Genomic DNA, 17421 nt, shown 5'->3' with positions numbered 1-17421 from the left:
TAGGTGGAAAAAGGTCAAGGTGAGGGTGATAGGACAGATTGGGGTGGGGGCGGAGAGGTCGGGAAGAAGATTGCAGGTTAGGGAGGCGGTGCTGAATTTGATGGATTTGACTGAGACAGGCTGGGGGGAGGGGAAATGAGGAAACTGGTGAAATCCGAGTTCATCCCTTGTGGTTGGAGGGTTCCGAGCCAGAAGATGAGGCGTTCTTCCTCCAACCGTCGTTTCGCTGTGGTCTGACGATGGAGGAGTCCAAAGACCTGCATATCCTTGGTGGAGTGGGAGGGGGAATTGAAATGTTGAGCTACAGGGTGGTTGGGTTGGTTGGTCCGGGTGTCCCAGAGGTGTTCTCTGAAACGCTCCGCAAGTAGGCGGCCCGTCTCCCCAATATAGAGGAGGCCACATCGGGTACAGAGGATGCAATAGATGATATGTGTGGAGGTACAGGTGAATCTGTGGCGGATATGGAAGTTTCCTTTGGGGCCTTGGAGGGAGGTGAGAGGGGAGGTGTGGGCGCAAGTCTTGCACCTCCTGCGGTTGCAGGGGAAGGTGCCGGGAGTGGAGGTTGGGTTGGTGGGGGGTGTGGATCTGACGAGGGAGTCACGGAGGGAGTGGTCTTTACGGAATGCTGATAGGGGAGGGGAGGGAAATATATCCTTGGTGGTGGGGTCCGTTTGGAGGTGGCGGAAATGACGGCGGATGATGCGCTGTACATGAAGGTTAGTGGGGTGGTAGGTGAGGACCAGTGGGGTTCTGTCCTGGTGGCGGTTGGAGGGGCGGGGTTCAAGGGCGGAGGATCGGGAAGTGGAAGAGATGCGGTGGAGGGCATCGTCGATCACGTCGGGGGGGAAATTGCGGTCCTTGAAGAAGGAGGCCATCTGGGATGTGCGTTTTTGGAACTGGTCCTCCTGGGAGCAGATGCGGCGGAGTCGAAGGAATTGGGAGAATGGGATGGCATTTTTGCAGGGGGCAGGATGGGAGGAGGTGTAGTCCAGGTAGCTGTGGGAGTCGGTCGGTTTGTAGTAGATGTCCGTGTTGATTCGGTCGCCTGAGATGGAAATAGAAAGGTCGAGGAAGGGGAGGGAGGAATCTGAGACTGTCCAGGTGAATTTGAGGTCGGGGTGGAAGGTGTTGGTGAAGTGGATGAACTGTTCCACCTCCTCGTGGGAGCACGAGGCGGCGCCGATACAGTCATCGATGTAGCGGAGGAAAAGGTGGGGGCTGGGGCCAGTGTAGTTGCGGAAGATGGATTGTTCCACATATCCTACGAAGAGGCAGGCATAGCTGGGGCCCATGCGGGTGCCCATGGCTAATCCTTTCGTTTGGAGGAAGTGGGAGGATTGGAAAGAGAAGTTGTTCAGGGTGAGGACCAGTTCAGTCAGTCGAAGGAGGGTGTCAGTGGAAGGGTAATGGTCGGTACGGCGGGAAAGGAAGAAGCGGAGGGCTTTGAGTCCTTCGTGATGGGGGATGGAGGTGTACAGGGACTGGATGTCCATGGTGAAAATAAGGCGTTGGGGACCGGGGAAGCGAAAATCATGGAGCAGGTGGAGGGCGTGGGTGGTGTCCTGAACGTAGGTGGGGAGTTCTTGGACTAAGGGGGACAGGACGGTGTCAAGGTAGGCGGAGATGAGTTCGGTGGGGCAGGAGCAGGCGGAGACAATGGGTCGGCCGGGGCAGTCAGGTTTGTGGATTTTGGGCAGGAGGTAGAAGCGGGAGGTGCGGGGTTGTGGGACTATGAGGTTGGAGGCGGTGGATGGGAGATCCCCCGAGGTGATGAGGTTATGGACGGTCTGGGAGATGATGGTTTGGTGGTGGGGGGTGGGGTCATGGTCAAGGGGGCAGTAGGAGGAACAATCAATGGATTTGTCATAAACTGAAAGAGGAAAATCCTGAGATGCAGAGCACTATCCTCATCCTCCACCATGAAGCTTTTACAGTCAAAACAATTCCACCAGAGTTAACTGGAGTGTTAAAGCAAGCCATGAAAATCATGAATTATGTAAAATCACAACTGAAATCATGTTTGTTCATCACTTTGTGGGTTAAGATCGGGCTAAGCATCAGAGTTTATTGTTACATAACAAGGAGCAGTGGTTATTGCGAGGGAAGGTTCAACTCAGCATAAAGTTCAAGTATTTTAGATTTCAACCTCCTATTTATTTCCTTTATCCTTTTATGTTTTTTCCTCTCTTGTTTTGTCTTATTTCTTCTTTGCTTTTAAATGGTTAAATATTCAGGAGTGTACTATTTACATCTGCTGTAGACATATCTTTGCTTTTTTTTACTTCTCTTATATGTCTTTCTGTTTGTACCATATTAAATCCTTTTGGTGATTTGATCTATGCTCCCCTCAGCTCCCTTACAAGCTTGCTTTTTTTGTTCTGTTCCTAACCTTGTCTCTTTAACTTAGAGTCGTAGAGTTATACAGCACAGAAACAGACACTTAGGTCCAACTCGTCTGCACTGACCAAACCTCCAATCTGACCTCGACCCATTTCCCAATATTTGGTCCACATTCTTCTAAACCCTTCCTTTTCATATACTCATTCAGATGCCTATTTAATGTTGTAATTGTACTTGCCTCCACCACTTCCCCGGCAGCTCATTCCATACATGCACCACCCACTGTGTGAAAATGTTACCCACCCAGGTTATTTTAAATCTGTCCCCTCTCATGCCCTCTAGTTTATAACCCTTTATAAGGTCTCCCCTCAACCATCCGCTCCAGGAAGAACGCCCCAGCCAATTCAGTTTCTCCCTATAACTTGAACCCTCCAGTCCCTGCAGCATTCATGTATATCTGCACCTTCTCAAGTTTAACAACATCTTCCCTACAGAAGAGTGACCAGAATTGTACACTAAAAGTATATTCTAAAAGTGGCCTCACCAGTGTCCTGCAGAGCTGCAATATGACATTCCAACTCCTATACTCAGTTTCTGACCAATGAAAACAAGCGTGCCAAAAGCCCTCTTTACCACCGTGTCTACCTACAGCTTCACTTTCAAGAAACTATACACCTGCACCACTGGGTCTCTTTGTTCGGCAATATTCCTGTGGCCCCACCATTAAGTGTATAAGTCCTGCCTTGTTTTGCCTTACCAAAAAACAGCACCTCATGGTTATCTAAATTAAACTCCATTGCCCCTTTTTCGCCCCATTGGCCTATCCATTCAAGGTCCATGTACTCTGAGATAATCTTCTTTACTGTCCAAGACACCACCTATTTTGGTGTGATCTGCAAATAATATATGCATATCCAAATCATTTATGTAAATGACAAAAAACAGTGGACCTAGCACCGATCCTTATGTCCAACAGGTCTGCAGTCCGAAAGGCAACCCTCTACCACCATCTTCTGTCTCCTACCTTCAAGTCAATATTGTATCCAATTGGCTACTTCACACTGGATTACATAGAACATAGAACATAGAAGAATACAGCGCAGTACAGGCCCTTTGGCCCTCGATGTTGCGCCGATCCAAGCCCACCTAACCTATACTAACCCACTATCCTCCATATACCTATCCAATGCCCGCTTAAATGCCCATAAAGAGGGAGAGTCCACCACTGCTACTGGCAGGGCATTCCATGAACTTACGACTCGCTGAGTGAAGAACCTACCCCTAACTTCAGTCCTATATCTACCCCCCCTTAATTTAAAGCTATGCCCCCTTGTAATACCCGACTCCATACGCGGGAAAAGGCTCACACTGTCAACCCTATCTAACCCCCTAATCATCTTGTACACCTCAATCAAGTCACCCCTAAACCTTCTTTTCTCTAATGAAAACAGCCCCAAGTGTCTCAGTCTTTCCTCATACGATCTTCCTTCCATACCAGGCAACATCCTGGTAAACCTCCTCTGCACCCGTTCCAGTGCCTCCACATCCTTCCTATAGTATGGCGACCAAAACTGCACACAATATTCCAGATGCGGCCGCACCAGAGTCTTATACAACTGCATCATGACCTCAGGACTCCGGAACTCAATTCCTCTACTAATAAAAGCCAGTACGCCATATGCCTTCCTCACCGCACTATTTACCTGGGTGGCAACTTTCAGAGATCTGTGTACATGGACACCAAGATCCCTCTGCTCATCCACACTACGATGGATGTACACTACGATTACATGTAATCTATACTTACTAACCAGTCTACTTTACGGAATCTTGTTGAATGCTTTGCTGAAGTCCATATATATAACGTCTACCATTCTGCTTGTGTCAGTCTTCTTTAGCACCTCTTCCAAGAAACTCAGTCAAGTTAGTGAGACCTGTTTGCCTACGCACAAAGCCATGTTGTCTATCCCTAATCAGTCCTTACCTTTCCAATTGCATGTAAATCCTGTCCATCCTAATCCCCTCCAACAATTTAGCCTTCACTGACATAAGAATCATCAGTGTGTAGTCCCCTGCTTTTTCCTTAGAAACGTTCTTAAGTAATGTCACCCATATCAGCCAACCTCCAGCCTTCCAGCACCTCATCAATGACTATCGATGATGCAAATGTATCAGCAAGGGGACGAGCAATCTCTTCCCTAGCTTCCCACAAAGTTTTGGTAGGTCCCAGGGATTTATCTACCTTCATATATTTTAAGACCTACAGCATCACCTCGTCTGCAAAATGTACCATTTTCAAGACATCACTATATATTTCCCCAAGTATCCGAGCTGTCATGTCCTTCCCCACAATAAATGCTGACATGAAATATTCATTTAGTATCTCACCCATCTTATATGGTTCCACTCATAGATGACCACATGCATATAAGCAAAATCAGAAAGATTGGTCATTAATGTGGAGCAAAAATAGCCATTTAGATAGAAATCATTAAGGAAGTAGGAATATCTATTTTATCATATGTCCCTGTAACATTGTTTGAGGAGGATGTGCTGCTTTGCAACAAAAGATTTGTTTTGCAAAGCATAGTTTGTCTTCAAAGAAAGAACTTTTTGCAAAATAACCATTCCATCCCTTAAATGTTACAGTATATTCAAAAATCACAGAAGTTCTGGATAGAGCAAAAAGGGAGAAATTAAATTCCCGATAGTGTGGAAACAGGCCCTTCAGCCCAACAAGTCCACACCAACCCTCCAAAGAGTAATCCACCCAGACTTATTTCCCTCTGACTAATGCACCTAACACTATGGGTAATTTATCATGGCTAATTCACCTGACCTGCACATCTTTGGACTGTGGGAGGAAACCCACACAGACACTGGGAGAAAGTGCAAACTCCACACAGTCACCTGAGGCTGAAATCAAACCTGGGTCCTTGGTGCTGTGAGGCTACATTGCTAGCCACTGAGCCACTGTGCCTTGTTTCCATTCGTGAAAGGAATAAGAATGAAAGGGCCCAGTTTTAAAATAATTAACAAAAGAAGCAAAAGAGACATGAGGAAAACATTTTTTGCACGACAAATAACGTAAGTTTGGGATGCACTGCTTGAGGGTGTGGTGAAGGTAAGTTCAATCAAGGCATTTGGGGGAATTTGATTGTTCCTTTTAAAGTAGCTATGTTCTGAGTTTTGGGGTGAAGACAGAAGACTAGTACTAAGTGAGAAGTTCATCTGGAGAGCTGCACAGACAGGATGACTAAGTGTCCTCCTTTTAGTTGTAACAAATCCGTTATTCTGTTTCTGTATCTCATTGCTGTAAATAGGTCACCTAGAGGGGAAAGGAGAATTTTCATCTCCTCTGACCAGCAAATACTTATTTCATTTTTTTGTTTTTTGAGATTAGTAGCTATATAAAAATCCCTAGCTTCTGAATTTGTTGAGGGAATTTTTGGCACTGAAATCTGAATACATGACAAAGTGCGAGGTGCGGCAGGTGATGAATGCATCTTAAATTTTGTATGTATCTTGAAAGAGAAGCAGAGCTGGGACAAGAAATTGTGTCTTGGAGAAATCCAGGAAGAAAAAGAAAAGCATCAGAAAAAACAATGAGAAAAGAAATAAAGCTGACAACTGGATGAAAGGATCAAAATAGCATGTTTGGACTAGGGTCATGCTAAGCATCCTGATGGTTGTCAAACAACACCTGTATTGAAATGGGTATGTTACATGCCCTCATAGCTCCAAAATATTGTTGCTAGAAAATTAACCTATGAGAGAAGAATTGCTTACACAGAATTCTACTAGTACATTTTGGAACTTGTAGTCTTCTAACTTGGCTGCAGATAACAGTTGGGAGAAGCCTCGTGTCTTGAAGCTACAGGCATGTGGAGGGGGGCATATCTCTGGTGCAAAATGCTGTCTGAAATTGTTTCAAGTGCAGTAAAGGCAACTATTTAGGTAGGCATAATCTTGTTGTGAACTTTGCAAACTTCTGTATTTCTCTTCTGTTATGAACATTAAAGCCAGTGTTAAGCCATCACTTTACTCAGAAAACAATGACAAAATCAGAATTATTATGGTGCAGAAAGAGGGCACTCAGCTCATTGTGACTGCACTGCTCCATGTGTAATTTGACTTGGTGCCAAATGTTACCTTTGCTTCATAACCCTGCACATTGTTTCTATTTAAATATTCACCCAATTCCCTCTTGAATAATTCAATTTGTACTGCCTTCCACCACACTTCCAGGCAGTGCACTCCAATCTGAAACCACTAACTAGGTGATAAAGTCTTTTCTCACCTCAAATTTGTTTTATTTTGCAAATCACTTCAAACCTGTCTCCTCTAACTCCCAATCCTTTTACCAGTGGCAACAGTTTCTTTTTGCCTCTAGCCTGTCAATATCCTTCATGACTTTGAGAAGGACTTATCTCCCTTCAACCTTCTCCAAGGAAAATAGTCCCAACTTCCAATCAGTCCACTTAACGAGGTTTCTGATCCCTGGACCATTCTTGTAGAACTTTTCTGCACTCTTTTGAATGCATTCATATCTTTTCTAAAAGATGATGCCTAGAACTTTACATTATCCCAGCTGATGTCTAACCTGTGTACCATACAAGTTCAGCAAAGCCTTCTGGCTTTTGTTCTTTGTGCCCTTATTAATGAAGCCTGGAATACTGTATGCTTTATTGACAGCTCTCTACATGTTCGCTCACCTTTAATTACTTATATAAATATAAACCCAGGTCTCTACTCCTGCACACCTTTTATTTTATGTTATTTCTCCATGTTCTCTCATCAAAGTGTATCATCTGAAAATACTCCACATTGAATTTCACCTGCCAACTAACTGCTGACTCCACCAATTTGTCGGTGTTTTTGAAGTTCTGCATTGTCTTCCTCGCAGTTTATAATTTGTCTCTATTTTATGTTATCTGTAAACTTTGAAATTTTCCCCTGCACTCTAAGAGCTATGTTATTTATATATATCAGAAAAAGCAAGGGTTCTAATATGAAGCTGAAAATGTGTTGCTGGAAAAGCGCAGCAGGTCAGGCAGCATCTAAGGAACAGGAGAATCGACGTTTTGGGCATAAGCCCTTCTTCAGGAATGAGGAAAGTGTGTCCAGCAGGCTAAGATAAAAGTGAAGCCCTGGGTAACTCCACCACAAACCTTTCTTCAGCCTGAAAATTACCCATTAACAAATACTTTTTGTTTCCTATCACTCAACCAGTTGTTCTATCCATCTTGCTACCATTCCTTTTATTCCATTACCTGTAACGTCACTTATGCCAAATAGAGAAAGTTCGAGAAACTCAGCAGTTCCGGTAGCACCTGTGGAGAGAGAAAAACAAAATGTTAACATTTTGAGTTCCAATCATTCATCTTTCGAAGTTCTGAACCCCCAAAATGTAATACCTTTGAACAAATATGTCTTGTCTATATCTGAAGCAGCTCCTCTTTGAAGGTAGCCATTGTTCAACTATTATTTGTTCTGCCAACCACTGATTCCATTCTATCCAGCCTAGCTCTATTCTTGCCCCATGAAAGTTGGGAAAAATTATGGATTTCTAATTTTCCCAGTTCTGATAACTTACTAAGTTAACTCTGTTCCTTTTCTTCACAAATGGTGCCACATCTGAATATTTCCGATATTTTTCTCTTTTGATTGGATGCATGCCACCAATCTGCAGACGCTCTTAGCCCAGTAATACATCAGAGGATGATTACCCTGAAAATTCAATGTTTTTCTCTACTATTTGTGTCCCCTATATCCCTTTTCCTCCTCTTCCCCTTCATTTTCTCTAATCTTTACATTCTTGTCTCCACTAGATATCCTCATCTCCACTCCCTTTTTCCTACTTTACTATCTCTCTCTTGCCTCTGCAACTTAAAAATTTTCTCTAGTTCTCCCTTCTCTCAATTATTCCTCTCTGATCTGGCTCATCTTTTCACTGAACCTTTATTGTCCTGCCATCTTCTAGTCTGATCATTATCCTTGATCCTAACTTCCCTTGTGCATTTTCTTGGGAGATTGACTCGTCAATAGTGAGCTAGAAATTGCTGCAGCAGCAGATTGGTGACAAACAAAAGTTAATTTGATTTTTGTTCATGATAACATACAGAATTCTCACCATAAATCTCTGGAATGTTGATCTGCTAACACTGCTGTGAAATCGCTTAGTTGTAGTTGGGAACATTATGCCAAATGGCTTATCTCTGACCAGTGAAGGAAGAGAATTAAGAAGGAAATAGTGAACCCTTTGAGAAGGCAACACTGAATTTTAGTTAAATACATACAAAAACAAATGTAAAAAAGCAATAGGTTAACAGAAAAAGGAAACATTGTATTTTGTTGGAACCATGCAGCATGCTCTTGATCCTCGCATTTTTAATTATGAACCCTGAATGGCTGTGATTAACTTGCAATCATATCTCAAGTCCATTAGATAAAGCAGACCACTGAAAATTGTCTTGAGAATTTGCAGAGAATTGAAACTCATTGGATATCTGGGTTGACTTTACAAATTCCTGGACTTTTTAACCAATTAATGGCAAATGCTGTCAGTCATCATTGCAATGTTCCGCATATAAGCACACAACTAGTATCAGTAAAATAACATGGCATTGTCTCAGATTAGTAATGGACAGAATAATTAAAACATATAATCACAAGTGTTTAATTGCTTAAGCAAGAGATTTCTAAAAAAATGGGTGATTTGGAAAACCTGAAGGTTGGTTATGAAATTGAGACAACCTGGGCATTTGTGTAGAAAATTCTGACAAAGCACTATATAAAGTCCTGAAAAATGAGAAAGCAAGCCAACAGTACCTGAAATATTGGCTAATTTTTGATGTGGTAGGAGGACAAGAAGCAATTTATTGCTAGTGGTCAGGATGCCACTATGGTTCCCTGTCCCCGTTTCTGGTCTAGTGAATACATAATCAATTAAGGAGAAAGTGAGGTCTGCAGATGCTGGAGATCAGAGATGGAAATGTGTTGCTGGAAAAGCGCAGCAGGTCAGGCAGCATCTAGGGAACAGGAGAATCGACGTTTCGGGCATTAGCCCTTCTTCAGGAATGAGGAAAGTTGGTCCAGCAGGCTAAGATAAAAGATAGGGAGGAGGGACTTGGGGGAGGGGTGTCGGAAATGTGATAGGTGGAAAGAGGTCAAGGTGAGGGTGATAGGTCAGACTGGGGTGGGGGCGGAGAGGTCGGGAAGAAGATTGCAGGTTAGGAAGGCGGTGCTGAATTTGATGGATTTGACTGAGACAGGCTGGGGGGGAGGGGAAATGAGGAAACTGGTGAAATCTGAGTTCATCCCTTGTGGTTGGAGGGTTCCTAGCCGGAAGATGAGGCGTTCTTCCTCCAACCGTCGTTTCGCTGTGGTCTGACGATGGAGGAGTCCAAAGACCTGCATATCCTTGGTGGAGTGGGAGGGGGAATTGAAATGTTGAGCTACAGGGTGGTTGGGTTGGTTGGTCCGGGTGTCTATAATCAATTAAGCCAATTGAAGTGCTAGCCGAGGACACTCTTCACAAATCTAGATTTTCCAGATGGCTGACAGACCTTTGATATCCAGCTACAGCTGATGTCTGAAACAGTGGTATTAGCCCGGTAGTGGAAGACAGAATATTAGTTTGGGTAAAAGACCAGAATTTGGTGGCCATAGAATTGCCTCCTATAAGGCAGTCGAACATGAATCCATGGCCTTGTAAGGGTTACAGCTGTGACTGCAGGCCTTCCTGTGAAGAAGTTTCCTTTCTGCAATGATGGCTATGGCAGTTGTGGCCATAGTCTGTTTACAATTATTTGCTCAGTTCTTGGGAGGGTGCCAATATATTGAGATAACCTGGGCATTTGTGTAGAAAATTCTGACAGACAGGATGACTAAGTGTCATCTGTGTAGAAAATTCTGACAAATGCTTACAGCATTTCGAGCCATTGGGAGCCTGCCTTCCAGAAGATTATTGAACCAGTGTCACTGCTTGGCATTTTCAGGTTTCAGACCTTTTTATCCTGAAACCTGTGAGAGAATACGGTCTGAAGCTGATTAATCTGCCATGTATTTCTATTTTTCTCTATTCTTGTTTCAGGTTTCCAGTATCTGCAATATTTTTAATTCTGCTGCTTTGTTTCATTGGATTCTTTCAGATGAATTTGCAGTTGTGATTTGTTTACTATCTTGGCAGCAAGATTCCGAGTGGAATCATATTGATGCTACTACCACTTCAAAAAGATGGCATTGATTAGTTAGAATAACTTTTACTTGAAATCCTTAAGAAGTTTTAAAATAGTGATGGAAAAAGATAGACCGGATCTAAAAGTTGAAATTCTAAATTGGAGAAAGGCTAATTTTGATGGTATTAGACAAGAACTTTTAAAAGCTGATTGAGGGCAGATGTTTGCAGGTAAATGGATGGCTGGAAAATGGGAAGCCTTCAGAAATGAGATAGGGAGTGCAGAGACAGTATATTCCTGTTAGGGTGAAAGGAAAAGCTGGTAGGTGTAGGGAATGCTGGGTGACTAGAGAAATGGAGGTGTTGGTTAAGAAAAAGAATGAAGTATATGTCAAGTATAGACAGGATGGATCAAATGAATTCTCAGAAGAGTATAAAGGCAGTAGGAGTATACTTAAAAAAGGGGACATGAGATTGCTTTGGCAAATAAGAGTTAAGGAGAATCCAAAGGATTTTTACAAATATATTAAGGACAAAGGGTAACTGGGAAGAGAATAGTGTCCCTTAAAGATCAGCAAGGCGGCATTTGTGTGGAGCTGCAGGAGATGGGAGAGATATTAAAGAGTATTTTGCACCAGTGTTTACTGTGGAAAAGGACATGGAAGATATCAAATGTAGGGAAGTAGATGGTGACATCTTGAAAAATGTCCATATTACAGAGGAGGATGTCTTGAAACACATAAAAGTGGATAAATCCCAGGAACCTGATCAGGTGTACCCCTGAACTCTGTGGGAAGCTAGGGAAGTGATTGCTGGGCCTCTTCCTGAGATATTTGTATCATCGATAGTCACAGGTGAGGTCCCAGAAGACTGGAGGTTGACTAACGTGGTGTCACTGTTTAAGAAAGGTGGTAAGGACAAGCCAGGGAACTATAGACCAGTGAGCCTGACATCGGTGGTGGGCAAGTTGTTGGAGGGAATCCTGAGGGACAGGACGTACATGTATTTGGAAAGGCAAGGACTGCTTAAGGATCATCAACATGGCTTTGTGCGTGGGAAATCATGTCTCATAAACTTATTGAGTTTTTTGAAGAAGTAACAAAGAGGATTGATGAGGGCAGAGTTGTAGATATGATCTATATGTGGCGTTCGACTAGATTCACCATGGGAGACTGGCTAGCAAGGTTAAATCTCATGGAATACAGGAGAACTAGCCATTTGGATACAGAACTGGCTCAAAGGTAGAAGACAGAGGGTGGTGGTGGAGGGTTGTTTGTCAGACTGGAGGCCTGTGACCTGTGGAGTGCCACAAGGATTGGTGTTGGGTGCACTACTTTTCATCATTTATATAAATGATTTGGATGTGAGCATAAGATGTATTTAGTAGATTTGCAGATGATACCAAAATTGGAAGTGTAGTGGACAACGAAGAGGGTTACCTCAGATTACAATAGGATCTTGATCAGATGGGCTGAGAAGTGGCAGATAGAGTTTAATTTGGATAAATGAAAGGTGTTGCATTTTGGGAAAGCAAATCTTAGCATGACTTATGCACTTAATGGCAAAGTCCTATGGAGTGTTGCTGAACAAAGAGACCTTGCAGTGCAGGTTCATAGCTCCTTGCAAGTGGAGTCGCAGGTAGATAGGATAGTGAAGAAGTTGTTTGGTATGCTTTCCTTTATTGGTCAGAATATTGAGTACAAGATTTGGGAAGTCATGTTGCGGCTGTACAGGACATTGGTTAGGCCACTTTTAGAATATTGTGTGCAACTCTGGTCTCCTTCCTATCAGAAGGAAGTTGTGAAACTTGAAAGGGTTGAGAAAAGATTTACAAGGATGTTGCCAGGGTCGGAGGATTTGAGCTAAAGGGAGAGGTTGAACAGGCTAGGGCCTGTCAGGGACTGAGGGGTGATCTTAATAGAGGTTTACAAAATCATGAAGGGCATGGATAGGATAAATAGACAATGTCTTTTCCCTGGAGTGGGGGAGTCCGGAACTAGAGGGCATAGGTTTAGGGTGAGAGGGGAAAGATATAACGGAGACCTAAGGGACAACGTTTTCACGCAGAGGGTGGTGCGTGTGTGGAATGAGCTGCTAGAGAAGTGGTAGAGGCTAGTACAATTGCAACATTTAAAAGGTGTTTGGATGGGTATATGAATAGGAAGGGTTTGGAGGGATATGAGCCGGGTGCTGGCAGGTGGGAGCAGATTGGGTTGGGATATCTGGACAGCATGGACGAGTTGGACTGAAGGGTCTGTTTTCGTGTTGTCCATCTCTATGACTCTAAGTTCATTCAAAACTGACTTGAATTATGTATTTTAGTAGCTTCCATTTTCTGGGAGCTATTTTTCTTGCAACAAGGTGTTTGTTTTTCATCTGAGATTTCTGTTTGCTGAATAGGAACAAGTTTAATGCCAGCAGCTGGGACAATGTATTTGACCACTTCAACTGGATATCCTTACACATACCACAATGGAGTGGCTTACTTCCATAGTCCAGAAATCACTTCTGTTCCACAACCTTGGCCTGTGAGTAAATATGAATTTGAATAGTTTGTTTTTTTCATCTGATAATGAACTACAAATTATAAGATATCTATATGGTTATATATTTGTTTTACAGTGCATGTTATAAATGGGATTATTTCACTCCAGTTATACAGAACTCTGGATGGTTTCAGGTTTATCTGCATGTTAGTTCATTAATGGCACAAATGATTAGACAAAGTACTTAATCTGAATGCTCTTGTCCTCCCTGATAATGCTTGAAAGAAACTCTGTTCATTGACACTCTTTTTAAATTTGAACAAAAGTGAATTAGAGTTCAATAAAACAAAGAATTGTGGATGCTGGAGATCTGAAACAAAAACAGATGGCTGGCGAAGCTCAGCAGGTGTGGCAGCATCTTTGGGGAGAAAGGAGAGTTCATATTTTGAATCCACTGACTTTTTACAACTGATTGCAGCTAGGAGAAAATGCTTATTATACTGAAGTTTGGTTGGTGGGTTGAAGGATGGGGAGACAGGTGTTAGGTGAACGGATAGGTGGAGATGAAGCCCAGAAAGAGAGCGAAAGGTATGAAACAGGTAGGCACAGGAGGGGATCATTGATGATAGGCCAGGACAGAAGAGAAGCTGAATATGTGATCATGATGGCTGTAGGTAGGAGAGGATGGGTTGGCTGTGCTGAAAGCAATCCATACCATGATGGAACCAGAGTACAGAGCAAGTTTAAAAAAAAAGAGGTGACAGAATCAGGTTATTAAACTTAGTGTTAAATTCTAGAAGCTTCAGGGTCCTCAAGTGGAAAATGAGATGCTATTCATCAAGCTGACTGTGAGGCTCACTGGAGCAGGCCTGCAACAAAAGTATTGGCATGAAAACATATTATTGTGTTGAAAAGGCAGGCAACTTGAAGCTCTGTTGTTTTTGTGTACAGAACGTCTGTGTTCAGCAAAGCATTCAACTAGTCAGTGTTTCATCTCCCCTCTGTAGAGGAGACTGCAATGTGTACAATGAATATAGTAGACTAGATTGAATGAAGTGCAGGTAACTTGCTGCTTCACCTGGAAAGTATGTCTGTGGTCTTGGATAATGAGGAGGGAGGAGAGAAACAGTCAGGTGTTGCACCTTCAGTAATTGCATGGAATGGTGCCGTGGGAGTGTGAGAGATGTTGGGAATGGTGGAGGTGAATCAGGGTGTCCCAGAGGGAACAATCCCTGCAAAATGCTAGGAAAAAGTGAGGACTCCAGATGCTGAATAGTCAGAGTCAAAAAGTATGGTGCTGGAAAAGCACAGGAGGTCAGGCAGCATCCAAGGAGCAGGAGAGGAGACATTTTAGGCATAACCCTTTCATCAGGAATGTGGAGGGTTAGGGGGCTGAGAGATAGGTGAGGGTGGGGGGAAGGTAGGTGGGATGGTGATAGGTGGATGCAGGTGGGAGGTCGATGGGGAGGGTGGAACGTACAGGTGGGAAGAAACATCAACAGGTAGGACAGATCAAGAGGGCGGTGCTGAGTTGGAGGGTTGGATCTGGGATAAGGTGGGCGGGAGGAGATTTGGAAATTGGTGAAGTCAGTGATGATGCTGTATGATTGTATGGTCCCAAGGCGGAAAATGAGGCATTATTCCTCCAGTTGACGGTTGGCTTTGATTTGACATATCCTTGGGGAGGTGTGAGGATGAGTTGAAATGGTTGGCCACATGGCAGTGGAGTTGTTAAGTTCGTGTAAGCCAGAGATGTTTCCTGAATTGCTTCAGGGGTTGGCCTTCTGTCTTCTCGATGTAGAGGAGGCGACATCGAGAGCAACAGTGCAGTAGATGAGATGGATGAATGTGCACGAAAATCTCTCTCAGACTTGAAATGATCCTTTAGGGCCTTGGATGGAGGTGAAGGGGGGAGACGGTGGGCGCACGTTTTGCACCTAATGTGGTGACAGGAGAAGATGCCTGGTGTAGAGGTTGGGTTTTGGGGAGCGTGGATCTGACGAGGGAATCACGGAGGGAATGGTCTCTGCAGAACACAGGTAGGGGTGGGGAGGGAAATATAATTTGGTGGTGGGGTGTGACTGTAGGTGGCAAATATGGCAGAGGATAATTCACAGTATCCAGATAGGTGAGGACCGGGGCGGGGTGCGGGGTTCTATCCTTGTTGCAGTTGGAGGGGTGGGATCTGAGGGCAGAAGTGGAGGGCATTGTTGGTCACTTGGGAAAGGAAATAGAGGACATCTGGGATGTTCTGGACTGGAATTGCTCCTCGTTGGAGGAAGAGGAATTGGGAGTAAGAGATTGTGTTTTTTCAGGAGGTGGTATAGTCAAGGTAGCTGTGGGAGTTGGGTAGGTTTAAAATAGTTGTCCGTGTTGAGTCGTTTACTACAGAGGTCCAGGAAGGGGAGGGAGGTGTCCGAGATGGTCCATGTGAACTTGAGGTCAGAGTGGACGGTGTTGGAGAAGTTAATGAACTGTTCACCCTCCTCGTGGGAGCATGAGGTGGCGCTGATACAGTCATCGATGTAATGGAGGAAAAGGTAGGGGATTGTTTCATGTATTCTACGTAGAGGCAGGCATTGCTGGGGCCCAAGCGGGTGCCCATGGCTATCCCTCTGGTCTTTGAAAGTGGAAGGATTCAAAGGAGACATTGTTGAGGGCAAGGACAAGTCCCTCCAATTGAATGAGAGTGTCAAGGGAGGGGGACTGGTTAGGTCAGTGGTAGAGAAAGAAATGCAGTCTTGTAGTCCTTCATCATGGGGGTGGAGGTATATAGGAACTGGATCCATACCCTCAACCAACGCTCTTTCTCCAGCATATCAAACATTAAGGAATATAAGTACACCAAACTCTGTCACATTACCTCTAAACCCAGGAATCCTCAACCACTCCAGACCTTTCACAGAATAAACAAGGGACTGTAAGCCAGTCAATCTGACATAAGTAGTACAGAAAATGGTGGACCCATTATTAATAATGTGATAACAGGGTACTTGAATCAACAGATTGTGGGACAGAGGTAATGCAAAAATCATTTTTGATATCTGTTACACTTTTTTAGTGATTAACTGGACGGGTAGACTGTGAGGAAATGGGGAATATAGTGTGTTTGGGTTTTCAGAAATCTTGATCAATGACACACAAGAGGTACATTAGAATTGATTGAAATTTAGTTATCATGCAGCAAACAGTCAGTGGGAATAAATAGATCAGTTGTGGGTTAATCGGCCATAAGTTTTCACATAACACAAGGACCAACTAAGGATCACAGAATCTATATTAATGATTGTCAAATACAATATTCATTGTACTGATGAAATAAAGCTAGTAGGAAAATAAATAATAGGAATGAGCAAAGAGGCTGCAAAAGGATTTAGACAAGTTAAGAGTGCGCTAGAATATAATATGGAGAAATGCAAATTGTCTATTTTGAAGAAAGAATGCATTTTTGTAGATGAAGTAGCAACAACATTTTTTTAAATTGAATGATTGGGATGTACTGGTGTTTCAAGGGATACCGGAGTCTTCGGTATGATCCACAGGATGTTAACAAGCAACTAAAATAAGTCGCAAAGCAAATACAATATCAGCCTTTATTACCAAGGGATTAAATATGAGCCAATTTTATTGTAATTATGTAGGGCCATTCCGACAAGCTGTGTAGTTTTTGTCTTATAGAATCCCTACAGTGTGGAAGCAGGCCCTTCTGCCCTTGCAGCCCACACCAACCCTCTGAAGAGTATCCCACCAAAAGCTACCCCCATACCCTGTATTTCCCCGAGCTAATCCTCCTAACGTGCACATCTGTGGGCACTATGGACAATTTAGCATGGCCAGTCCACCTAACCGGCACATCTTTGGACTGTGGAAGGAAACTGGAACACCTGGAGGGGACACGGGAAGAATGTGCTAAATCCACACAAACAGCCGGTGGAAGGATGGAATTGAACCCAGGTTCCTGCCACTGTGAGGCATCAATGCTCACCATTGAGCCACTATGCCACCTATCTCTTTAGCTAAGGAGGGATATATTTGTCTTCGAGGAAGAGCAGTAAACGTTTGTGGATTATCAGAATTTCCTGTGAGAAAGATTAAGTGATCTAATTAAAGTGTAACATCCTTAAGGGCTTGAAAGATTAAATGCTGAGAGAATATTTTCATTTGACTTTGGGGTCAAGTCTCAGATGAAGAATTGACTTATTTAGGATTAAATTTAAATTAAAAATCTTCACTCTGTTTTGAGAATCTTTGGAATTCTCTACATATTCTCTGCATAGAGAGCGCTACAGATTTTTTAGTGTGTAGATTCAGTTTATAGTTGAAAAGGTTTATGAATACTGAGGAAATCAAGTAACGTGGAGATAAGTACGGAAAGGTACAGCTGAGGCAGTAGGTCAGTCCAGAATGGCAAACCAG

General features: G+C 43.4%; 1 protein-coding gene across 2 annotated transcripts in view; it reads left to right on the top strand.

The window, feature by feature from the left end:
• Nucleotides 1-17421, top strand: part of LOC122551279 (protein boule-like) — a 161006-nt gene that overhangs the window by 60422 nt on the left and 83163 nt on the right. For both annotated transcript variants that reach the window (XM_043692928.2, XM_087988692.1), the window contains exon 6: nt 12920-13047. In XM_043692928.2, coding sequence (XP_043548863.1) covers nt 12920-13047 — 128 coding nt within the window. The remainder of the gene's footprint in view (nt 1-12919; nt 13048-17421) is intronic.

This window comes from Chiloscyllium plagiosum, unplaced genomic scaffold, assembly GCF_037043375.1.
Source record: "Chiloscyllium plagiosum isolate Xiang-an unplaced genomic scaffold, Cpla_swu_hap1 HiC_scaffold_7, whole genome shotgun sequence".
NCBI classification, from domain to species: domain Eukaryota; kingdom Metazoa; phylum Chordata; class Chondrichthyes; order Orectolobiformes; family Hemiscylliidae; genus Chiloscyllium; species Chiloscyllium plagiosum.
The sequence above is the reverse complement of the archived record's forward strand: the minus strand, read 5'-3'. Positions and strand labels throughout refer to the sequence as shown.